The sequence below is a fragment of the Lagenorhynchus albirostris genome, chromosome 5, assembly GCF_949774975.1.
Source record: "Lagenorhynchus albirostris chromosome 5, mLagAlb1.1, whole genome shotgun sequence".
Classification (NCBI taxonomy): domain Eukaryota; kingdom Metazoa; phylum Chordata; class Mammalia; order Artiodactyla; family Delphinidae; genus Lagenorhynchus; species Lagenorhynchus albirostris.
Window position 1 is genome coordinate 142,530,816 of NC_083099.1, and position 24,816 is coordinate 142,555,631.

General features: G+C 52.7%; 1 protein-coding gene across 4 annotated transcripts in view; it reads left to right on the forward strand.

Moving 5' to 3' along the window:
- Nucleotides 1-24,816, forward strand: part of PDE9A (phosphodiesterase 9A) — a 96,852-nt gene that overhangs the window by 17,090 nt on the left and 54,946 nt on the right. For all 4 annotated transcript variants that reach the window (XR_009540828.1, XM_060150984.1, XM_060150985.1 and 1 more), the window contains exons 2-3: nucleotides 17,976-18,046; nucleotides 19,341-19,418. Coding sequence is in view for 3 of the 4 variants with exons in the window: in XM_060150984.1 (XP_060006967.1) it covers nucleotides 17,976-18,046; nucleotides 19,341-19,418 (149 nt within the window). In the remaining variant the exon portion in view is untranslated. The remainder of the gene's footprint in view (nucleotides 1-17,975; nucleotides 18,047-19,340; nucleotides 19,419-24,816) is intronic.

Genomic DNA, 24,816 nt, shown 5'->3' on the forward strand with positions numbered 1-24,816 from the left:
TCTTGCCTCCTTTATCAAAAATAAGGTGACCATATGTGCATGGGTTTATCTCTGGGCTTTCTATCCTGTTCCATTGATCTATATTTCTGTTTTTGTGCCACTACCATGTGTGTACTAGCATGTCTTACAGTTTTCTGCATGCAGGTCTTTTGTCTCCTTAGATAGGTTTATTCCTAGGTATTTTATTCTTTTTGTTGCAATGGTAAATGGGAGTGTTGCCTTAATTTCTCTTTCAGATTTTTCATCATTAGTGTAGAGGAATGCAAGAGATTTCTGTGCATTAATTTTGTATCCTGCTACTTTACCAGATTCATTGATTAGCACTAGTAGTTTTCTGGTGGCATCTTTAGGATTCTCTATGTATAGTATCATGTCATCTGCAAACAGTGACAGCTTTACTTCTTCTTTTCCAATTTGGATTCCTTTTATTTCTTTTTCTTCTCTGATTGCTGTGGCTAAAACTTCCAAAACTATGTTGAATAATAGTGGTGAGAGTGGGCATCCTTGTGTTGTTCCTGATCTTAGTGGAAATGGTTTCAGTTATTTTTTTTTTTTTTTTTTTTGGCTGTACGCGGGCCTCTCACTGTTGTGGCCTCTCCCGTTGCGGAGCACAGGCTCCGGATGCGCAGGCTCAGCGGCCATGGCTCACGGGCACAGCCGCTCTGCGGCATGTGGGATCCTCCCAGACCGGGGCACGAACCTGTGTCCCCTGCATCGGCAGGCAGACTCTCAACCACTGCGCCACCAGGGAAGCCCATGGTTTCAGTTTTTCACCATTGAGAACGATGTTGGCTGTGGGTTTGTCATATATGGCCTTTATTATGTTGAGTAAGTTCCCTCTATGCCTACTTTCTGGAGGGTTTTTATAGTAAATGGGTGTTGAATTTTGTTGAAAGCTTTCTCTGCATCTATTGAGATCATATGGTTTTTCTCCTTCAATTTGTTACTATGGTGTATCACGTTGATTGATTTGCGTAATATTGAAGAATCCTTGCATTCCTGGAATAAACCCCAGTTGATCATGGTGTATGATCCTTTTAATGTGCTGTTGGATTCTGTTTGCTAGTATTTTGTTAAGGATTTTTGCATCTATGTTCATCAGTGATATTGGCCTATAGTTTTCTTTCTTTGTGCCATCGTTGTCTGGTTTTGGTATCAGGGTGATGGTGGCCTCGTAGAATGAGTTTGGGAGTGTTCCTCCCTCTGCTATATTTTGGAAGAGTTTGAGAAGGATAGGTGTTAGCTCTTCTCTAAATGTTTGATAGAATTTGCCTGTGAAGCCATCTGGTCCTGGGCTTTTGTTTGTTGGAAGATTTTTAATAGTGCTTGTGATTGGTCTGTTTATATTTTCTATTTCTTCCTGGTTCAGTCTCGGAAGGTTGTGCATTTCTAAGAATTTGTCCATTTCTTTCAGGTTGTCCATTTTATTGGCATAGAGTTGCTTGTGGTAATCTCTCATGATCCTTTGTATTTCTACAGTGTCAGTTGTTACTTCTCCTTTTTCATTTCTAATTCTATTGATTTGAGTCTTCTCCCTTTTTTTCTTGATGAGTCTGGCTAATGGTTTATCAATTTTGTTTATCTTCTCAAAGAACCAGCTTTTAGTTTTATTGATCTTTGCTATTGTTTCCTTCCTTCCTTTTTCATTTATTTCTGATCTGATCTTTATGATTTCTTTCCTTCTGCTAACTTTGGGGGTTTTTTGTTCTTCTTTCTCTAATTGCTTTAGCTGTAAGCTTAGGTTGTTTATTTCAGATGTTTCTTGTTTCTTGAGGTAGGATTGTATTGCTATAAACTTCCCTCATACAACTACTTTTCCTGCAACCCATAGGTTTTGGGTCGTCGTGTTTTCATTGTCATTTGTTTCTAGGTATTTTTTTTTAATTTTCTCTTTGATTTCTTCAGTGATCTCTTGGTTATTTAGTAGTGTATTGTTTAGCCTCCATGTGTTTGTATTTTTTACAGATTTCTTCCTGTAATTGATATCTAGTCTCATAGCTTTGTGGTCAGAAAAGATACTTGATACAATTTCAATTTTCTTAAATTTACTGAGGCTTGATTTGTGGCCCAAGATATGATCTATCCTGGAGAATGTTCCATGAGCACTTGAGAAGAAAGTGTATTCTGTTGTTTTTGGATGGAGTGTCCTATAAATATCAATTAAGTCCATCTTGTTTAATGTATCATTTAAAGCTTGTGTTTCCTTACTTATTTTCATTTTGGATGATCTGTCCATTGGTGAAAGTGGGGTGTTAAGTCCCCTACTATGATTGTGTTACTGTCGATTTCCCCTTTTATGGCTGTTAGCATTTGCCTTATGTATTGAGGTGCTCCTAAGTTGGGTGCATAAATATTTACAATTGTTATATCTTCTTCTTGGATTGATCCCTTGATCATTATGTAGTGTCCTTCTTTGTCTCTTGTAATAGTCTTTATTTAAAGTCTATTTTGTCTGATATGAGAATTGCTACTCCAGCTTTCTTTTGATTTCCATTTGCATGGAACATCTTTTTCCATCTCCTCCCTTTCAGGCTGTATGTGTCCCTAGGTCTACAGTGGGCCTCTTGTAGACAGCATATATATGGGTCTTGTTTTTGTATCCATTCAGCCAGTCTGTGTCTTTTCGTGGGAGCATTTAATCCATTTACATTTAAGGTAGTTATCGATATGTATGTTCCTATTACCACTTTCTTAATTGTTTTGAGTTTGTTGTTGTAGGTCTTTTCCTTCTCTTGTGTTTCCTGCCTAGAGAAGTTCCTTTAGCATTTGTTGTAAAGTTGGTTTGGTGGTGCTGAATTCTCTTAGCTTTTGCTTGTCTGTAAAGGTTTTAATGTCTCTGTTGAATCTGAATGAGATCCTTGCTGGGTAGAGTAATCTTGGTTGTAGGTTTTTCCCTTTCATCACCTTAAATATGTCCTGCCACTCCCTTCTGGCTTGCAGAGTTTCTGGTGAAAGATCAGCTGTTAACCTTATGGGGATTCCTCTGTATGTTATTTGTTGTTTTTCCCTTGCTGCTTTTAATATTTTTTCTTTGTATTTAATTTTTGATAGTTTGATTAATATGTGTCTTGGCGTGTTTCTCCTTGGATTTATCCTGTATGGGACTCTCTGTGCTTCCTGGACTTGATTAACTATTTCCTTTCACATATTAGGGAAGTTTTCAACTATAATCTCTTCAAGTATTTTCTCAGTCCCTTTCTTTTTGTCTTCTTCTTCTGGGACCCCTATAATTCGATGTTGGTGTGTTTAACATTGTCCCAGAGGTCTCTAAGACTGTCCTCAATTCTTTTCATTCTTTTTTCTTTATTCTGTTCTGCAGTAGTTATTTCCACTATTTTATCTTCCAGGTCACTTATCCGTTCTTCTGCCTCAGTTATTCTGCTGTTGATTCCTTCTGGAGAATTTTTAATTTCATTTATTGTGTTGTTCATCATTGTTTGTTTGCTCTTTAGTTCTTCTAGGTCCTTGTTAAATGTTTCTTGTATTTTCTCCATTCTATTTCCAAGATTTTGGATCATCTTTACTATCATTACTCTGAATTCTTTTTCAGGTAGACTGCCTGTTTCCTCTTCATTTGTTAGGTCTGGTGGGTTTTTTATCTTGCTCCTTCATCTGCTGGGTGTTTCTCTGTCTTCTCATTTTGCTTAACTTATTGTGTTTGGGGTCTCCTTTGGCAGGCTGCAGGTTTGTAGTTCCTGTGTTTGTAGTTCCTGTGTTTGTAGTTCCTGTGTTTGGTGTCTGCCCCCAGTGGGTAAGGTTGGTTCAGTGGCTTGTGTAGGCTTCCTGGTGGAGGGGACTAGTGTCTGTGGATGAGGCTGGATCTTGTCTTTCTGGTGGGCAGAGCTGCAGCTGGTAGTGTGTTTTGGGGTGTCTGTGACCTTATTATGATTTTAGGCAGCCTCTCTGTTAATGGGTGGGGTGGTGTTCCTGTGTTGTAAGTTGTTTGGCATAGGACAGACAGAACCCTAGGACAAATGGTAAAAGTGAAGCTATACAGACAAAATCACACAAAGAAGAATACACATACACACAGAAAGAGAAAAAGGAAAAAAATATATATATATCATTGCTCCCAAAGTCACCGCCTCAATTTGGGCTGATTCGTTGTCTATTCAGGTATTCCGCAGACGCAGGTACATCAAGTTGATTGTGGAGCTTTAATCCGCTTCTTCTGAGGCTGCTGGGAGAGATTTCCCTTCTCTTCTTTGTTCTCACAGCTCCTGGGGCTTAGCTTTGGATGGGGCCCCACCTCTGCGTGTAGGTCTCCAGAGGGCGTCTGTTCTTTGCTCAGACAGGACGGGGTTAAAGGAGCAGCTGATTCGGGGGCTCTGGCTCACTCAGGCCGGGGGGAGGGAGGGGCACAGAGTGCGGGGGCGGGGCCTGCAGCGGCAGAGGCCGGCGTGACGTTGCACCAGCCTGAGGCACACTGTGTGTTTCCCGGGGAAGTTGTCCCTGGATCCCGGGACCCTGGCAGTGGCGGGCTGCACAGGCTTCCCGGAAGGGAGGTGTGGAGAGTGACCTGTGCTCGCACACAGGCTTCTTGGGGGCGGCAGCAGCAGCCTTAGCGTCTCATGCCCGTCTCTGGTGTCCGCGCTGTTAGCCGCGGCTCGCGCCCGTCTCTGGAGCTCCTTTAAGCAGCGCTCTTAATCCCCTCTCCTCGCGCACCAGGAAACAAAGAGGCAAGAAAAAGTCTCTTGCCTCTTCAGCAGGTCCAGACTTTTCCCGGGACTCCCTCCCGGCTAGCCGTGGTGCACTAACCCCCTGCAGGCTGTGTTCACGCCGCCAACCCCAGTCCTCTCCCTGCGCTCCGACCGAAGCCCGAGCCTCAGCTCGCAGCCCCGCCCGCCCCGGCGGGTGAGCAGACATCTCAGGCTGGTGAGTGCCAGTCAGCACCGATCCTCTGTGCGGGAATCTCCCCGCTTTTCCCTCCGCACCCCTGTTGCCGCGCTCTCCTCCGCAGCTCCGAAGCTCCCCCTCCGCCACCCACAGTCTCCGCCCACGAAGGGGCTTCCTAGTGTGTGGAAACCTTTCCTCCTTCGCGGCTCCCTCCCACTGGTGCAGGTCCCATCCCTATTCTTTTGTCTCTGTGTTTTCTTTTTTCTTTTGCCCTACCCAGGTACGTGGGGAGTTGCTTGCCTTTTGGGAGGCCTGAGGTCTTCTGCCCGTGTTCAGTAGGTGTTCTGTAGGAGTTGTTCCACGTGTAGATGTATTTCCGGTGTATCTGTGGGGAGGAAGGCGATCTCCACGTCTTACTCTTCCACCATCTTGAAGGTCTCTCCCGTTATTATAGTCTTTTCACACGACACGACCAGCAAAATATCTCTTAAATTGGAAAGAGACATAAGGCCTAATTCAAATTTTATCTTAGCAGACAGAGAAGCCATGACTGCCTGCCTGGTGGGTAACGGTGATCCATTCTGAATGTGACATTATTGTTACATGTTCTGGAAACAAGGGGCAGGACAGAATGAACAGTATGTTCACATTTATATATATAATTTATAATTAGAGAAGAATTGCAGATGAATTGCAGGTATACATGGATGGATGGATGGATGGGGAGATAGCCTACAGTCTTTCCTTTGGTGAAAATGTATTTCTTGATAGTAAAAAACAATAAAATGTGGGTTTGGGTCTTGGTCTCTTTTTAGCTTGTTTGTTTTATATATTAAACACTTGTACTTCTCAGGTGCTGAAAAGCCAATAGAGATTCAGCTTTTAACTCCCCCAAAGTTAGTGGAGTTGGAGAATCACCACTGAGTTGGCGTTTGGCTGTCCTGACAGCTCCGGTGAATTCTAACTCGTGGACCTGGAGCATGAGAACTGGGGGCCAGACTGAAATACTCTTTGAGGGTAGACAAAGCCCTATACAAGCTTAACAGTTTATAAAAGCTATTTAAAAATGAATCATGGGGCTTCCGTGGTGGCGCAGTGGTTGAGAGTCCGCCTGCCGATGCAGGGGACGCTGGTTCGTGCCCCAGTCCGGGAGGATCCCACGTGCCGCGGAGCAGCTGGGCCCGTGAGCCATGGCCGCTGAGCCTGCGCGTCTGGAGCCTGTGCTCCGCAGCGGGAGAGGCCACAACAGTGAGAGGCCCGCGTACAGCAAAAAAAATTAAAAAATAAAAAAATTTTTAAATGAATCATGGTCTGATAGACAAAGGAAAAAGAATTTGGATTTATTTTCTTCCAAGTGTGGGATCCAAATCAATATTCACTCCAAGTGTGCGATCAGAAACATCAGTCATCTGAGAACAAGGTGAACAGAGAACGCGCCCAGTGTTGTAGGAGTGTGACAGTGGCAAAGAGGCCAAGAGACTACCTCTGCTTCCCAGGTGGACCACCATTAAAAGCCTGATTCCAGGCACTGCACGCAGCTCTGGGCTTGGAGCTAGGCAGGTCGAGTTTGTATCCAGGACCACGGGGACCCAGCCAGGCCAGGTTCTCTCTCTGTGACTCAGAGTCCTCCTCTGTGAAGCGGAGGATACCCCCAGCTTATGAGGTCCTTCCAAGGACCCAGGGTCATAGGGTGTAAGATGCGTGGCTCAGGTTCTGGCCCAAGCGCGAGTTCAACCTCACTAGGTGGTGGTGATGGTGATGGTGGAGGTGGTGGTGGTGGTGACAGTGGAGGTGACAGTGGTGATGGTGATGGTGGAGGTGATGGTGGTGGTGACAGTGGTGGTGGTGCTGGTGCTGGTAGTCATGGTGGTGACACTAGAGGCGATGGTGGAGGTGGTGGTGGAATTGGCATCCTTAGTGGTATAACCTAAAACCAGCAGATGCAAAATTCATCCTCAGCCTGTTCACACAGGAGGACACTTGGGCACCGGTGTCCCGTGAGCAGGTGGACAGGCCCTGTGCTCACAGATGGAATACAGAGGAACTGAACAGGGTCCTGCCCGCAAGGACCTCACCTTCCAAAGACTGTCCTCCATGTTTACCAGAAGAAAACTGACACTCACCACAGTGAGGGCGAATCGATCATTTAACCTGTCAGAGTCTTTTGAATCCTATGTGGTGACCCTGTTGACTAATACACACTCGTATTGACACGGTCCTGGTCTTCACTGCATTTTGGGTGTGGTTGGGTGGGGTTGGTAACACAGGGAGGTCAGTTAGCACATCAGGGCCTGCTTTGTGGTGGCCTCCCCAAGTTAAGGTATCCCCATGTCCCGACATATGAACCACCCAGAGATGCCAACGTGCTGAGGTTAAGGCTGTGTGTCCTCAGCGCCTCTTGCTTGTGAAATGGCCTTGGAGGGGTCAAGGAGGAGCCTCTCTGTCTCTAGGGAAGACATCCATAAGTTTCAAGGGGCCCTCCCTGTAATCACAGCTGCCACTTAACTGAGCACTTACTATGTACCAGGCCCTCTGTATGTCATGATGAAACCTTCTCTGGGGTATGGTAACCCTCACTCTGCAGATGAAGAATCAGAGTCTCAAAAAGGTGAAGAAGCTTGCCCTGGGTCAAGCTGGTAGGAAGAGGGACTGGAAGTGAGCTCACTTCCCTGACCCCCCCCTTCCCACCCCTCTGCCCTGCACGTGCCTGGAGCAGCGTGCGACTCTGGCGCCAGCCGAGGGCAATCCTGGGATGTGAGACAGCAGGAAACGCGTGGGCTCCAGCCAACCCAGCGCCCACCCGGTCAGACGTAGCCCGCTAAGGGCAGTCACTCACTGACTGTCCTCGCTGCCAGACACCCCTGCTGCCCGGATGGCCAAAGAATTAGTGCAGTGATTGCATAACTTTAGCAACTGAACTGTTTTCTTTCTCAAAAAATTTTACCTACAGTCCTACTACGTAAAGCTTGGATAAACAGTTAAGTACCATGTATTAGTGCCCATTTATTCTGTAAGTTCAGACCTACGGCACCCACCGGAGAATTACTGGGAACAGAGTGGGTCCCCGTGTGAGCACCGCGTTTGGAATTAGGGTTCGGAATGGCAGCCGCAGGCTTGCGTGGGCCTCAGCATCAGTTACCCTCAGCTCGTTTTACTGGCCCCCAGAACGCTGCCTGAGGAGGGCCCTGACCTGCACGATCCTGAGGCCGTGGAGAGGCTCGAACTGCAACTCGCCGGCAGGAGGCATGTACAAGACACTCGGGTCTCAGGACAGCAGACAGGGGCAGCCTCGTGGGTACCGCCCCCAAAGATGACGTGTCCCTCCTCAGATGCATTGATATTTATGTTATTACAGCTGAGTACTTGCTTTATAATTACTGCCTAAAGGAGCTTACGTAAGGAAAGCTGAGACCAGTGCCGGCAGGGCTCCACCACCCGCCCCTGCCCCTGCTCCAGGGCAGTGCTGGTCAACCAGACCCCACCTTCCCATGTCTGGGGCGTGGCTCCCGCGCCCAGGCCCGTCTCACCCCACTTGTTGGTCTGGACCCCTTGGGGTTTCTGCCCAGGCTCACTGCAGCCCCCTAGGAGGACCGCACACGCATCCTCATCACTGAAAACCTCACTTGGGTGAGCCTGGAAGATGCATGATGTGACGCACGTCAGGTTGGGCTCTGAAGCCGTAGAAATCCTTTAACGGGAAGTTCCGGCGCATGGGCCGCGAGTCTCAGGTGGGTGGGGCGGCGGGATGGGGGAGGAGCACGGGGGAGGAGGCTTCTCTGTGGCCCCTTCTGTCTGCACGGCCTCGGGTCCCCTGGGGGCCACGGCCAACCCCTCCAGCCCCGAGGCAGCTGTGTCCCTGCAGCTGGTGCAGACCCGTGGGACCTGCTTTCTTGTCTGTCCCGGGAGGCACCCAGCTTGCCCTTCGCTTCCCATCCAAGGGTCCCTGCCTCTCTGTCGCCTTCGGCTCCGCACCAGCTCCCTCTACTCCTAGCCAAATGCTATTGAAATTCTGATTTTTGTCCCCTGGTTAACTTGTCATTTAATTTTCTCATCCGCTTGGCTTAAAGCCAAAGAGTATTCGTTCCAAATAAAAATGGTAAAGACCTTTTTTTCCCCTCCTAAGACTCTTATGCAAATGCAGCGCAGCCCGCTGTTGGGAAGAGAGAGTCACAAGCCAGTTCTGTTATCAGTTATTAACCTCAGCTTCTAGATCTAGGTAACTTCTCTCTTGGTTATAAAAGCCCTGCGTATTCATCGTAGAATATTTGAAAAATACAGCGCAGCATAAAAAAGAAAAGAAAAGAACCCATTATTCCACCAGCCAGTGCGAACATTTCGGGACCTCTCCTGCTGGTGTTTTCAGAGAGACAGAGGGAGAGAGAATCTCTTTCTTTTACATATTTTTTAATTTTGATCATTGTCACTCAGCATTACATTGGCGGTATTCAAAAACATGATTTTAACGCTATATAATGTTCCATCGTTGAGACTTACTAAGATGTAATCATTTCATTGCTTTGAGATATTCACCTTAATTCCATTTCTCTGCAATAACTAACACACAAGGAACAACCCCACTAGCTCTTTGCTTGCAAAGGGGCCATGCAGGGCAGTGGCTTGGGCCTAAGCCTGGGAGGCGACTAGAACACTGCCTGGCACTTAATAAATGTTCTCTTTATTAAGTTCGCTGTTATTTTCTTTTTTTTTAATTAATTTATTTATTTATTTTTGGCTGTGTTGGGTCTTCGTTTCTGTGCGAGGGCTTTCTCTAGTTGCGGCAAGCGGGGGCCGCTCTTCATCGCGGTGCGTGGGCCCCTCACTGTCGCGGCCTCTCTTGTTGCGGAGCACAGGCTCCAGACACGCAGGCTCAGTAGTTGTGGCTCACTGGGCCAGTTGCTCCTCTGCATGTGAGATCTTCCCAGACCAGGGCTCGAACCCGTGTCCCCTGCATTGGCAGGCAGATTCTCAGCAAAGAATCTTCTCAGGGAAGCCCTGCTGTTATTTTCTTAAGAGCACTTCCTGGAAATGGGATTCCAGGTCAAAGGGCACACATATGGCCACATGTTTCCCAGCAGGGCTGTCTGGACACACATTCCTGGAAGGGCATCCCTCTCCCCACTCCCAGCTAGAGTTGGTGCCTTCACTTTATTCAGATAAGCTCTTGGGGACAATGGGAGATTAGCGTGCAGTTGTGAGCAATACTGCAAAATGATCTGTGTACCCTTCACCCCGTTTCCCCCAGTGTAACATCTTGCAAAATCACGGTACAGGGTCACTGCCAGGATGTAACCGTGAGACAGTCCCCCGCCTTATGCAGACTTTCCCTGTCTTGTTGTGCTCATCTGAGTGTGTGTGTTGAGTTCTGTACAATTCAATCACATATGTAGGGTCTCTTATCCACCACCACAGTCACAGTAGAGGACAGTCCCAGCCCTTTTGTGACCACGCCTACCTCCATCTTCCACCCAGAGCCCCACCCTCCTACCCCCCACCTCCATCCCTAACACTGTTCTCCATCTCTATAATTTTGTCATTTCAGGAATGTCGTATAAGTGGAATCATACAGCATGTAACCTCTTGGTGTTGGCTTTTATTCATGCAGCATAAATCCCTTGGAATCCATCTCAGTTGTGTAGATCAGTAATTCATGCACAGTGTGGACGGACCAGTGTTTGTTTAACATTCACCTGTTAAAGGGCATCTGGGTTGCTTCCAGATTTGGGCTCTCCATCACTTTTTCGTTCTTGCCAATGTGGTGGTTTGCCTTCCATTTCTTGGAGGCCAATGTGGCTATTTTTAGAAGTCAGTACCCTAGTTTGGTTGGGTGGAGATTTCTGATGCCATGTAACGTGTAGAATTCATCATCATCCAGTAAATACAAGTATGATGAAGTGTCAGCGCTGAGGTTTAAGATGCTGGGGGGCTGAGATCAATAGCCAACGTGGATGGAGCGAGGAGGGACCAGAGTGAACGTCGCTGGGAGAGGCGTCAAGTTCTCATTAACAGAGGAAGGAACCGGAGCCGGGTGCCGCGTGGAGGAACAGAGCTCGCCACGTGCCCTCAGGAAGGACAACTTGCTGGGAAAGGAGAAGTGTCTTTCTTCCCTGCCTGCTTCAGGACCTCGGCATCCTGGTGTCTACGCACCCCAGCTCTCATCTTCAGCTGTAGCCGTTTATAATCACTTCGGGGGAAAACTGCAGAAGAATTACAATGAGGAAAATTTTACTCGAGATTCATTACTCCAAGTTCAAAGACGCTCCGTGAAAATTGTTGCTAACGCAGTCGAATAAAAAATTTCACATGCGGTGCGAGCGTAACAGCAAGACGAACGTAATTGCATGTTTTGCAGCAGCCAACCCCGAAAGCACAAGTTACCTGACATGGATGTAGCTTTGAAGGATTTTGAAAGGGAACTAATACCATCCTGGTTTACGAGTTTCGTGAGCTGTCTCCCTGGTGAAAAAGATTGTACCCGGCCCGGCAGAGAAAATTCCCGGGGACACACTGCAGTCTCAGGAGGCCTCTGACCGTCCCCCTCCCTGCCTGGTCCCTGGTCCCCTTCCAACATCCACAAACTGAACTTTTCTTTTGTGATAGTGGTGGGTTTTGTCTTTCTCAACCCAAACCTGAATTGCCGGTTGGTTACCTTATTCGTCCAGGACTGGAAGCATTTCGCAATATAGAGCCACAGATGTCTGAGTGAGGAACCCACAGCTTCCAGTGGTCACTGACTCCATGCCAGTCCAAACCAAAATTTGACAAACCCAGCAAGAAAGGTTCTCAGCAGCTGCAAGGAACTGCCTCGGATAGAAATAGGAAACCAAACTCAGGTTCCCGTCTCCGAGCACAGGCACAGAGCGTGCTCATCCCAGCCCCCAGGGTGCTTAGAGGTGCGGGGTCCGGGGACAGGGGCGCGGTGCTGTCTCTGCTTTCTGGTTATCTCTGCTCTGTTATCACTGCCCCTCCTGGGCGGGCTCCCCGTTACTCAGCAGAGGAAATTGTGTGCTCAGCGGCCACTGCCGACCACGTTTGCACTGAATGACCAGCGTAAGTGGGGCAGGGACAGTGACAAGTCGCTTTCACCTGTGGAGCCCAAATGAAAGGATGCTCTACTCGAAATCTTTCTCGTGCCTGAGCACCGCCCCCAGGGTGGCCCTCCCCCACCTCCACCCTCTTCCAGCAGCCAGGCTTATCCTGTGCCTGGACCACGGAGGCCCGGCACCGGCGGCCAGCCCCCCACGACTCCTCCCCCATCCACCACCTTAAAGCGGGGAGGCAGGAAGGCAGAGGACAGCAGGTGATGGACATCAACACCAGCGTGTTTTGAAATTTCTTTTAAGAAGCTTCACCTGCGTGAATTCATACCTGGTTTTTAAGTCGTGTGCGTCAGGGGTCATAATCCTCAAATGCACGCTGCAAAACTCAGAGCTAATATCTGGCAAAGATGGAATACAGCATCTTTGCGCCACCTGGGCACCCACCCGGGCCAGCAGCCCCAGGCGCTGGGCCCACGGATAGAGCGGGACTCGGCCTCCAGGTCTGAAAACCCACCAGCATGGCAGCCACGACCATCGTGGGGCAGACATGGAAGCAGGTGCTGGTCAGCCGCGTGCCACAGTTGTGGACACATGGACGGGGGCTGGGATTGGGCCAGGAGCAAGGGGGACGGAGCCTGAGCTGGTGAAACCGTGTGTGTCACGGTCCGGGCAGCCTCCCCGTGGTGGAGTCCGCTGCTGAACTGACAGACTGGTCACCAGAGGTATCTGGCTGAACCAGCCCCTCCAAACTGGAGAATGGGACACATCGGGCTGAATTCTGCACCTTTTAGGTTCACGAAAACACGGCAGGTGAGTCAGAGCACAGCCTGAAGGGAGAGGCAGACTGGAAGGAACCTGGAAGCTTCCAGGGCCGAAGGTGGGGAAGCCGGATGCAGGGCCCTCACAGGAGGTGGACGACCCTCCCGGGAAAGGTCCAGCAGGGGCGGGGCTGCCCCCATCCGTGGATGAACATCTCAGGGCTTCTGCGGGTCTCGCTGAAGCCTGGGGCCCCAATCCCGCCCCCGTCGTTGCTGGATTGCCTGTGTCCTGTCTCCCGTCCAGGGTACAGCCCATCGGGATTGGTTTCCAATCCAGAACATCTCAGCCGCTGCCCGCACGCTGTCCTCGTGCTGAAACACGAAGCTGCGTTTCCCAGTGGAAGGTCCTGGAATCTCTCCTGAGGAACGTGGAAACCCCTTCATGCTGGGTTGGTTTGCAGAAGACCAGAGACTGCCTTCCAGGAGCCCCGCTGGGCGATGATCAAATCTCCATCCTCCTGGCCTCATAACGGGAAACTCGCTGATCGATTATCTGAGCTGCCTGGCGGCCCGGAGACCATCCATCCTCCTGCTTTTTGACATGCAGACAGCAGCGTGTGGCTGGAACACGGGGACTCAGGGGCTGCTTCCTGCATTCTCCCCTCCATGAGCCTCTGAATGGGGGGTGCAGGGGGGAGAGGAAAACACAATAGAATCCCGTCCCAGGAAGAGGCCTCTGGACTCAGAATGGACAAGTCACCCCCAGGCCTTTAGAAAGTGCTGTCCTGTCTCTTTAACCCCTGGACGCGAGTTGGCCGTGCTCTGACCATCTGCTCCACGGTTACCAGCCCTGGGTTCTAAGCATGTTGGTGGACGTGCCTTTGAAACCAAGAAACAGAACCGTGCGTATATGGCAACTCAAGACACTGGGCTCTCTTGCCCTCGCCCCTCCCCTCTGCCCACTGTGATCCGGCCTCCCTCCCCTCCTTCTCCGGGGCCTGCACCTCCTTAGTGATCTCGTGGGTGGCCTGGTGTGGTCAGCAGGTCAGACTCCTCGTGACCCTGTGACTCACCCCAATTGCCACCAGCTCCGGATCGCTTAGTGAAGTTCTCACGAGGAAAGGAGATTGTGTGCTGGCCCGACAGTTGTAGGTCAGGCTGCGGGCAGGGGCAGGGTCCCCAGGTGCCAGGGCTGCCCAGCCAGGGCTCTAGGGAGGTGCCCTGTGCTTTGAGGGCTGTGGCTGGGCCACGGCAGTCCCCTGGGTCTCGCTCCCAAGTCCCCACCTGTAAGGACAGGCCTGCAGGATGTCTTCAGAAAGGTCCCCACCCAGCAGCCCCCCTGGGAGAGCACAGCCCTGACCAGAGCCCTGGGCCCGTTTCCTGGGCTGCCCAGCTGGGCTGGGCCAAGGCCAGTCCCAACCATGCACTGAGCCAGAAAGCCCGGTCAACCCGTGTGTGCCCCGGGATGCTCACCTCTCTTCCTCGTCTGCACTGACTGTCGGTCGCTCCCCACAAAGCCCCAGCACCGTCCTGCTGAGAGCTCGCGGCCTGGAGCTCCCACCCCGGGCTCCATCCCCACCTACCGAGAAACAGTGGAAACGGAGGAGCTGGGTTACATGTCCTTTCTTCTCGCTCTGGAAATCCTGCAGTCGTACATTTGAGGTCCTACTGAAATAAAGCTGGGTGCCAGACAAAGGAGGGCCACAAGTCACTTTGGGCGCGTTTGGCAACTTGAAGAGCCCTGGAGACTTCCATCCACACTCAGGATTTCAGAGCCACTGGGGACCTGGAGTTTCACAGGCAGCAGAGCTGGTACGCAGCTGACTTTTGTGTCAGAGCGGCAGCGTCCTGAGGGCTCAGCGCCCTGAGGGTTCCCTCACGTGTTGCCCATCTCAGCCCTGAGAGGCAGGTGCAGCTAGCGTGATGGACCTCGTTCGCAGAAAGGCAAACTGAGGCTACGGGGTGGTGGCGGTCTTGCCCACGACGGCGGAGGGGTGGGCAGGGCACTGGGAGGGGACCGATGGATAGAAGAATAACCGACGGGAGCGCAGGCCCCCCTGCTCTTGCCAGGACACCATCGCTGGGTGGCGGGGGGTGAATACAGATATGACACGCCGTGCAGAGCCTGCGAGTCAGAGCTGTTTGGGTCACGTGTGTGCTGGACAGAGGGAGGCCTGGGCTGTGATCCTGACCCCCTGGCCCCTCGCTGGCTGGGCCCCGGGGAGCTTCGTCCAGCTCTGTGTGCTGCTTCCTCTGGGGACCCCTCAGAACACAGCTTGGCGGGCGGCTGGTTTCCACGAGTATTTGTTACCCGGCTCTGCAGGCAGCAGGAAGGTTCCAGGTGCCGAAGTTCCCTCTGGCGTTCACAGGTCCCAGCTGACTATGAGGGAGGCCCAGTACCCAGCAGAAGAGGGGCCTCTGGGCTCCCCTTTTTTTCTCTCGTCCTGTTTTAACATCGCGGTGCTGCCGACCAAGCCACGTGAAAGGGTGTGGGGTGACCTGCATGCTTAACTGATGAGCCGCAGCCCGGGGCAACGTAAGACCCTTATTTCTCTGTTCATCACGCTGCCTCCACTTTTCACGTTTAAATTTCATTTCACGGCGCTTTCTCCCCCCGCTGTTTATTTCTGGGTAGAGGCTAAAGGATTTGCAGAACGATTCAGCGTGGGAACAGAAAGCCTCGTACCCTCCTGACCAGGCTGCCTGGTGACGGGGGCGGGGGAGGGCTTCTTCCCAGGCCGACCGAGCCTTTGTGCTGCAGGGGCTGGTTTCCCACACCAGGAACAACCCATCTAGGCCGGGAGCTCCTCCTGACACCCGGCCAAGAACCAGGCTGTCCAAGCACTTCCGACGTCAGGGTTCACCTGATGTTCACCCCAGCCTCTCACCTGCGTTGGCCCCGCTCAAGGCTCGTTAACTAACTAACTAAAGAAGGCAAAAGCCTGACTCTCGCGCAGATGTGAAAGGGCCACACGTCAAACTAACTTGTTAGCTGAACAAGGGAAACGGCAAAATGTTACAACCAGTTCGGAAGTGCAATCAAAGAACGCTGCATTTCTCTACGGTAGAGGAATGTTGGAATGGATTTGCAGATGGACACAGCATGGTTCCCCACTGTAATGGAAGACACCCGGTGCAATCTCTTCTGCTTACTTCTGATTTCCTTCCATCCCCCCCCCCCCCCGCCGTCAAAAATAATCTCAAAGACTCCTCCGGACCCAGAAGAAGGCTGGCCTCCCTCACGAGGTTAGGCGGGGTCGGTTACAAAGGGGCAGCGAGAGTGTCAGGGAGCCCTGTGGGCCCTTCTGGGTTTGTTTTGCTGCTTCATAACTGGACTTTTTAAAGCTTTTATTATTTGCTATCCCGAGCCTAGGAAGCTATCACGAAAGACTCGCTCCTCCAGATTTCATCTGCAGTGCTTATGAAGTTGGGCAGACTCCCCTCTTGTCGAGGTCCCCAGGATATTCCAAGCTCCCGGTCTTTCTTCCCACCTCCCTCCCTGGGGAGGGCCTTGTCGGCGCTAACTTGCTGGGGTCACGCTCAGCTCACGACCAGCATCCGGCCTGCCAGCCCCCCCGCCCTGTGCCGGGATCTCCGGGCAAATCGAATGTTCACGGACGGAGCCGTCTTGTCCTCTGCCTCGGCCCACCCTCGCCTTTGACTGGGGTCTGGAATAAACCGACGCAGTCAGCCCGCACCAGGTGGACACGACCTTCACAAAGGCTTGAGTGGGAAAGTCAGAAATGGCCCCGTGTCAGTGGGCGAACGGCCAGGACCCCGCACCTCACCCGTCTTGGGCACGGCTGCAAAGGCCGAGGCGTGAGCTAAGGCCTGTGCTGGGGGCGCTGGGACGCACTGTCGTGAAAATGCGGGGGGCCGAAGGCGCAAGACTCCTCTGGCGGTGGGGTCGGGGGACGGTGCGGAGAAGCTGGCCCCGAGTCCCGAGGGCTGGGAGGAGGGAGAGCGGAGGACGGTCTCTGGGAAGGGGGGACCCAGAGCAGAGGGCGAGGGAGGGGCACCCGTGGGCGGGAGCTTGGCGAGGGCACAGCCTCAAGGGACGCACCCCAGAACCTCAGGTGCCCAGCGAGGAGGTGGACCTTCTCCGGTGGGTGTGCGGGGCAGCAGAGGCGTCTGCACGGAAAAGTGGTACAACCAGGTTTGAGTTCTAGAAACCAAGGGTGGGTGCTGGGCTGAGACCCAGCAGGGCCAGTGCAGGGGCTGCTGCAGGGGTCCAGGCGGGACCAGCTCTGAGCCAGGCCGGTGGCCGCCGGGTGGACAGTGCCGAACAAAGACCCTGTCACCGAGGGTGCGAATACCACCTCGGGGGGCAAGCCGGCAGCCCGGACAGTGGTGCTGGCTGAGTCTCAGCGTAGGCAGGCCAGTGGCACAGAGGAGGCCGTGGTAGTCAGGGACCAGCTACGTTTGCGGGGAAAAACATCTGCTTACTCTGTTTTACTGTTTCCAGTAAAAAAAGATGCAAACTGATCTGGCTAAAAAAATAGCGCTCTGCGCACTGAAAAATACCTGCTCTCCTCAGCTTGGCTCGCCCCACGCCCGCGGACTCCTGGTGAGCAGGAGGGGCCTTAAGCCATTAGCCAGGGAGAATGTTGACAGAAAACCTGTTACAGGAGCCTTGGCGTGGACTGTCCTATGCGCACCGTCCAGCCTTGGAGAGCAGCCCCCCTCTCTGTACGTGAAGCCCCCTCTCCCAGGGAGGGGTTCCAGAGCCCAGATTCACAATCGGGGCCCCTCGGACAGAAGATGCCGATGTGACTCGTGTGTTTCTCTCCTGTCCAGCAGGGACTGGACACCCAGGCCATGTGTAAAATTGCCTCCGGTGAAATTTGTTCACTATGCAGACCGACGGTTCCAATCGGACCCTTTCTCAGGGTGATTCCCTCTTGGATTTGGTCCTGCACCTCAGCCCCCAAATCCTAAAAGGCAATCTTTTGTTTTTAAGCTAATGATCTTAAATTTCTTTTGCATAATGGCCCCGGAGGCCGTTGGAGACCCCCTGCGATGTGATATCATTAAGCTGAGGTTGTTGATGGTGCGGGGCACGAGGCAGCGTGTCACCGCAGGTGTCCTTACGTGGGTGATAGCGTTGTTTTTCACAACTCTTTTCAGCGAACAGAAGAGTGAAGTCTTTCTCAACCTGTATAAATCGACTCAGTGAAGAGACGTGCATGGAACATTCCAGTGCCCACAGTTATTTTGTTTTTTCTTTGTAAAATTAACCTGCAGGTCGGGACCAGAGAGAAAGCTCTGGAATCTGACGTCACCACGGAAACCAGCTGCCCTGCTCCCGCCTGAACCCTCACGGCCTTCTGCTTCTGTTTTGCAGGTGGTCTTCAGCAAGTATTGCAACTCCAGCGACATTATGGACCTGTTCTGCATCGCCACCGGCCTGCCTCGGTGAGTGACCCGGAATTGCCCCCGCCAGAGGGACGCCTTTAAATTCACCTGGAGGGACAGGTACCTGGGAGGGCGAGTGGCCGAGTCTAGGGGACAAGAGGTGCGGTAGGGCCCGTGGGCTCACCTTGCACCTTGCACTTGGGACCTTTCGAATCAGTGGATCAATCTCTGGAGGTTTTTTCAACCACCGCTGTGCTACGCAGAAGGAACCTTTGGAGGAATTAGGCAGAAACTACTGTCTTAAGAGTTTCTTTTTTTCTTTCATTTATTCCTTTGCATTGGGAGAAAGGGTAAATGACGGTGGTAGTGTTTAGACTTTGGTCCCCCAGCCCCAAATGACCCAGCAAGGGGGAGAGAGGGGCTCATCACAGATCAAGGTTTAGGAAAAGACTGATGTCAGAAACAAGTTGAAAAGACCAGAAATCTACCTTATAGAACCATAAGGACTCCAGAAGAATTCTTTTCCCCAAATCAACAGTTTGTTCCAGCCAGTGGGTTTTCTGTCCTAACTTCCCAACTATAGAGAGTGATGGGGGGCAGCTTGGCCTGCAGTTAACTAAAGTTGTGACCCAGGTCACGGAGGGTGAGAGAGGAGGACAGCAGGAGCTGTTCAGAGTCAGGTGAGAAAAAGGAGAGTCAAGGATGAGACTACACACCTGAAGTTACAGCAAGTAGCCGTTTGTAGCAGCAAGAAATAGCCCACAGTTTGGGGCATCTTTTATTAAGCGATGTGCTAAGAAATAAATAAGTGTTGTTCTTTAGAACAACCTGGGTTTTAGGTGTCACCCCCATTGCACAGATTTTGATACACGGCTGAAAACCAGAGAGTTAAGTCATATGGTTAAGGCAACACCTCGCGTGAAAGACCCCACAGATGAGAAGTTGGAGGAAGATTCAATTTATCCACTTAAAACTGTTTGGTAGGAGAGCTTTTTGCCCATTTAGATAGACTCCCACAGGAAATGAAGTAGAAAGGCAAACCCTGAATTCATCACTGGTTGATACAAATGTTCATTTCTACTCTGACACCATTTAATCTCCCAACTCAACAAATTACACTTTCTCCAATTCCCATTTTAAATTACTTACACATCTACTGAGCATTTAGAAGTACGCACACAGCCCGTAACTTTGTTTACAAGCTGAGGGCCAGCGTCCTGAGGCCGACTCCTCATGGCCCCTTGGGCAGGACGGGCCTGCTACCCGGGCTCCTACCTCATGGGAGGCCCAGATTCAAGTGTGCACCCGGGGGACAACAGCGGGGTGAAGACACTGGCTTCTCCTTGTCTTCCAGGAACACGACCATCTCCCTCCTGACCACAGATGACGCCATGGTCTCCATCGACCCCACCATGCCTGCCAATTCGGAACGGTAAGCGGCTGGTGGGCTACGTCAGCTCCTTCTCGTGGTGTGTCTGACAGCTCTCTGCATGCACGGCAGGGTCTCCATGGTTGTTTTATAAATTTACTGCTGCAGGAAAATCTGAATTTAAACCAAAGATGGGAGGGTCTGGGAAGGAGGCCGCTGGTTCCTTTGCAGAACTTGTCACTTTCCAAGAAAGTAGCAGGTCTAAGCGTGACTTTTCCGAGGCTCCACGAGAGCCCTCTGAGGGGGCATTTACAGATGGGGAAACTGAGGCACTGAGTGGCAGTAGCAGAGCTGCGCCCAGTCCATCCGGGCAGGAGATTCCCTGACCAGATTCCCTGGGCAGCGCTGGGCGTCGGCCCCCTGGGGCAAGTCCCGGTGTTGTCAAGCACTGTCCACCGGCTACTCTGCCCAAGACGGCGGAGGTTGGGGGGTGGGAAGCCTGGGGGCCAGAGGAGTGAAACCAGGAGAGACCTAGAGAGGAAAAGGCTTGGGCAGTAAACACACCAGTGAACATCTGTAAAACAGCCCGGCTGCATGTGGCCAGAGGGAGGGACTCCAAGCAGAGCCTCTCCCGTCCACGCCCGCCCCTCTGCCCAGCGGCTGGCGAGGTCCCCGGTAGTCCACACTTTGTATTTGCAGTAGGGCCAGGCAGAATCCAGCCCACGTGCCCTGCGAGGCCGGAAGCAGGAGCGTGATTGGGAGTGGGGTGCCCCTCGGGACCCCTGTTACGCCTGCCCTCACTGCATCCCCCTGCGAGGGACACGTGTCAATCCGGCCATCAGGGTGTGCCCCCCCGACTGAACCAGGCCAGCTGCTCCAGCCGCAGGAGAGAGCATGCCCAGGCAGACCCTCGAAGTTCCCGGCCACTGGAGGGCCCTGGCCCCCCGATGGCAGCGTGGGAATATTTGGACTCCCATGATGGGATCCCTGGGACCTCCGCTGTAGGGGCCCCAAAGGTTCCCCCGACCAAAGGTGTGTGCACACCTGAGCGCCCAGGGATGGGCACCAGCCCTTCTTCCTCTGTCCCCCGAAGCCACCTGTCAGCCATCCACGCCAGCCTGGGTGCAGGATGCCTGGCCCCAGGCAAGGGCTCAAGACCTCGCAAAGGCTGCCAGGCTTTGGTGCAGAAAGCCCGGCAAGTAACAAACCCTTGGCGCGTACAAAGTCCTAGAACATTTGAACAGGCTCCGATGTCCTCCGAGCTCCGTGGTGAGCGGCCAGCACTGTCCTTCCCCGAGCATCTGGGCGCTTCCGCCCGGTCTCCCCTCCCCCTCCACTGCATCCATCAATCTCCTGAATTTTTAATTTCGTCATCAGGAGCTTCTGCCCCCACGCATTCTGGCTCTGATTACGCTCTGATTATCAGCTCCGGGCTCCCCGGTAGGAGCGATGCTAATTGAATCCCCAGAGGCTCCGGGAAGACTGTTGTAAATTGTGGCATAAGGTCCAGCCTGACCCAGATCTGTATTCATGAGGAAAGTCACGAGTGACCTGTCACCCCTGACGTCCACAAGATACAACGACGTCATCAGGGGGAAGTGCCCTGTCCGCGCAAGCCGGTGTCTGATGGGGCAAAACTGCCTTTTTCCCGAATTAATTGAAAGCAGTTTGTGGTTTGTCGACTGTTCTGTCACCTCATCATATCTCCTTAGGCTCTTTATTCCGTGCCAGCCCTTCTCGACGGGGGCAGTTTTGTTCCCCAGGAGGCCCTTGGCGAAGTCTGGAGCACTTTGGCTGCCACGCCAGGGGATGGGGTCTGTGGCATCCAGCGGGCGGAGACCAGGGCTGCAGCTCTACGTCCCGCAGTGCCCAGGACTGGTTCCACCCCAGACTCACCTGCCCAAATGTCAGTGTTGGCGAGGCTAAGAACCGGCGTATGCGGTCCCCACTGCTTTCTCGTCGCAGAGCTGCCCGGTGTCCCCCAGGCCACCAGCCTCACGCACACCCCAGGGGGCTGGCTGAAGCAGAGCCCCCTCCCTCCCTCTCCTCACCCCCTCGGGGCCCCAGAACTGGCATTTCTGCAGGTTCCCAGGTGGTGACGCTGTTGGCTGGGACCTCCTTAATCACTGTTCCCAGCACTGGGCATCCCCTCCCCTGTCTCTGTCTGCTCCCTGCATGTGAGATCATGGACTTCTCCTTTTTACCAGCTGCCTCCATCATCTTCCCCCCGTCTGTGTCTGCTTCCCACTCTCTGCCCCTGAAAGGCGGCGTTCCCCAAGGTTCCCTTCCCACCTGCTCACCTCCCCCTCCCGGGTCATGCGTGAGCCCCAGTGAGGCCTCCAATCTGTTCCGTTTGCTTCTAATTCTCCAGTCCCACGGTTCCAGCTGCCGTCGGGGGTCCCGCACCCTCTAAACATGCGTGGTATAACCTAGTCCAACCAAACCAGTGACCGTCAGCCCTGCCTGCAGGTTCAAACCACCAGGGATCATCAAAAAGGCTCTGGTGACCAGAGCCCCACTAGAACCCAGGAAATGTGGATTTTTGAGGGATTTTTTTTTTAAAGCTCACCAGGTGATTCCAATGTGCAGCGAGGGTGAGAACCACTGGTGTAAAGTGGGCAAAAGCTAAGAAACTACTCTTGACCCCCAGGTGAGTGCTCAGCCTGCCAGGGACCAGAAGGTCACCTCTACCAGACACAGGGTTTCCCCTTCTCGGAAAGTGCTGGATACATTTTGTTTCCTCCCAGAAGACGGTCAAGTCGGGTCGTGTCCCTCCAGCTTCCTCCACCACTGAAGACCCTGCAGCCCTTCGGTCCAGCCTTGTCAACACCTGTACCCTGCCCCCAGCCTCGGATTCAGGAACCGCCTCCCGGGAGAGGCTCTCCTGCAGGCGCCAGCTCGTCCACCTTGCCTGCTTGCTGCCCAGTTCACACTCGCAGGGGCCGCTTTTCACAGCCTCTTCTCCAAATTACAAGGGCTCTTGACTGTGACCTCCTGGTTACCGATCAGAAGTCGGGGTCCCAGTTTTCCCATCTCTTATACTAAACTTTTCGGCTCATTTCAAACCAGATCTCATGACCTTCTGAGTCTTCCTTCAAAATGCTTCTTCCCTTATTGATCAGAGAGTGTTCAGACCCGCATTTTAAATAACCTGGTACCTATTTACCTAAGTCAGAGAGGCTCTAATCTAGCGATGGGCTGAGTAGCTTCCTCTCTCTTTTGGAGCTGATAAGAAAGGTGATGGATTGCTAATCACCATTCCTAAAGACTAACAAACACAAGTAGACACATCCCAGCTTTGTTCATATCACGCTCTGCGGGACCGAGCGTCTGGTCCCCGTGCGCTCCTTTCTGGACAAGGGGACATTGTGGATCCCATGGTGCCCCGCTGACCAGCGTGTTGCTTCTTGACCACCCTTCCGTTTCTGCCTCTGCCGCTTCAAGGTCCTTGTTGAAGGAGAGAAACAGACCCTTAAGTAGTAGGAGGAAAAATGGGGCATGTGGAGAGAGGGGAGGGCCAGGACGGCTCCTGTATTTGCGGTTTTAGCCAAGTTGTGATGCATGAAGCTGTCCGCCAGATGAAATGGCTGAGCACTTACAAGGATGGTGTGTGTGCCCATCCCCTCCGCTGGGGAGAAATGCTTCCTGGACTCCGGCGCAGCTCCCAGTAAACGTGTTTGAAAAGAGGCATTTTGGAAAAAGACAAATACAAGTTCAAGGCGAATGGAAAGTGGTTTATCTCGGTTCCGTTGCTGAGGAAGAAATGATGAAGCTGCGACTCAGTTTAGGCCGAGGTGGAGTTTATTCAGTCGTGAAAGCGGCATAACTGCTTCTGAGGACATTCCTGCTGTCGAGTCAAGAGGATTAAGGAACCAGGGGCCAAGAGGAATCCTGGGGATCCAGCTGTGGTCAGCGCCTCTGACACGGGGAGCGGGGGCCGTTTCGGGACACGCGGCTCTGTCTCTCCCCATCCACGCCTCCGGCACCTCCTCTGTGCCGTCACTGTCACCTCCCGGCCAGCGTGGGCTTGTGGGGAGCAGGGGAAGACAGTCCTTGTGGCCGCAGGGGAGGGAGAGAGAAGAAAAAGAGGGGAAGGGACGGCCCCTTCCTGCGCCCCTCGGGCCCGGGATCCCGTCTCTCCACCCACTGCCCCAGCATCAGTGCTGCTCATGGGGCTGAGGGAGGAGGAGAGAGGAGAGGTGACGCCCACCTCGTCTTGGCTGTCCGCGCCCCTCAGCCCATCGCCGCAGCCCTGGCCCCCCCCCCGGCAGCACCGACACGTGCTCTGGATGCGCCCCTGGTTCAAAGTCAGCCCCACACACGCGGTGGGCTTCAGGGAGGGTCCCCCCTTCACTGAGCGGAGGCTCCTGGAAACCTGCAAGCGGGCGAGGCTGACGGCTGCTGGGAGGCGCAGGGAGGGTGGACCCGCCCTGCTCGCCATCAGTGAGGACAGAGGCAGCTGTGTCCCCTTGGCCAAGCCCCGCCCCAGCCGGTGTCTCACCTGCTGTACAGGTGGAGCCATACTTCAAACCGCGTGGACTCTGAACAGGCTGTTCTGTGATCTCCCAGGACCCAAACACCATCACCGTGAAGCCTCTGTAGGGAATGTTCCCCAAGTCCCAGATAACCAACTTGCGGGGGCCTTTGGAAGAGGACCTTTCCCCAAGCAAGGGGCATGCTCCTGCGGGGGAGATGGGTGGGGGTGACTCGCCCCTCACGGGCTCCACCAGGAGGAAACCCTTGCGGGGAGGCGGGACCTGAGACCACCGTGGGCTTGTCCGTCCATCACCTATTAGTGCCACGCGGTTGTTATTTTTATACCTTATTGGCATTTTAAATGTAAACAATCTTCCGTGTGCCCTATACCTGTTAAACCACAGGTGGGATGCCCAGTTAGCCCCTGTTAAGAGTCTGGTGTTTGGTGTAACTCCTTCCAGAGTCTCTGTGCTTTCTTTCTCCATCGCTGAGCTGATTCTCCGTCTGTGACCCTGTAACTTGCCGTGTCTCCCTAACGAGATGTTGTAGGCAGCCCTCCACGTCAGTACTTGCTCACTCATCTCCATCTTTTTGACAACTGAATGACACGCCACAGTTCAGCTAATGTGTCACGCAGCCCCGACAGAGAGGGGCCCGAATATTTCTTAGCCATTCAGATGGCAGCATTCACGTCCTTTCAACGTGTACTTGACCGTGGAACGTAGGATCTGTGAGGGCACAGCGTTCTTGCCTGATTCACTCTTTTTTCCTTTTTTTTAATTTATTTTTTTATTTTTGGGTGCATTGGGTCTTTTTTGCAGTGCACAGGCTTCTCACTGCGGTGGCTTCTCTTGTTGTGGAGCACGGGCTCTAGGCGCGCAGGCTTCAGTAGTTGTGGCACACAGGCTCAGTAGTTGTGGCTCGCAGACTCAATAGTTGTGGCGCTCGGGCTTAGTTGCTCCACAGCATGTGGGATCTTCCCGGG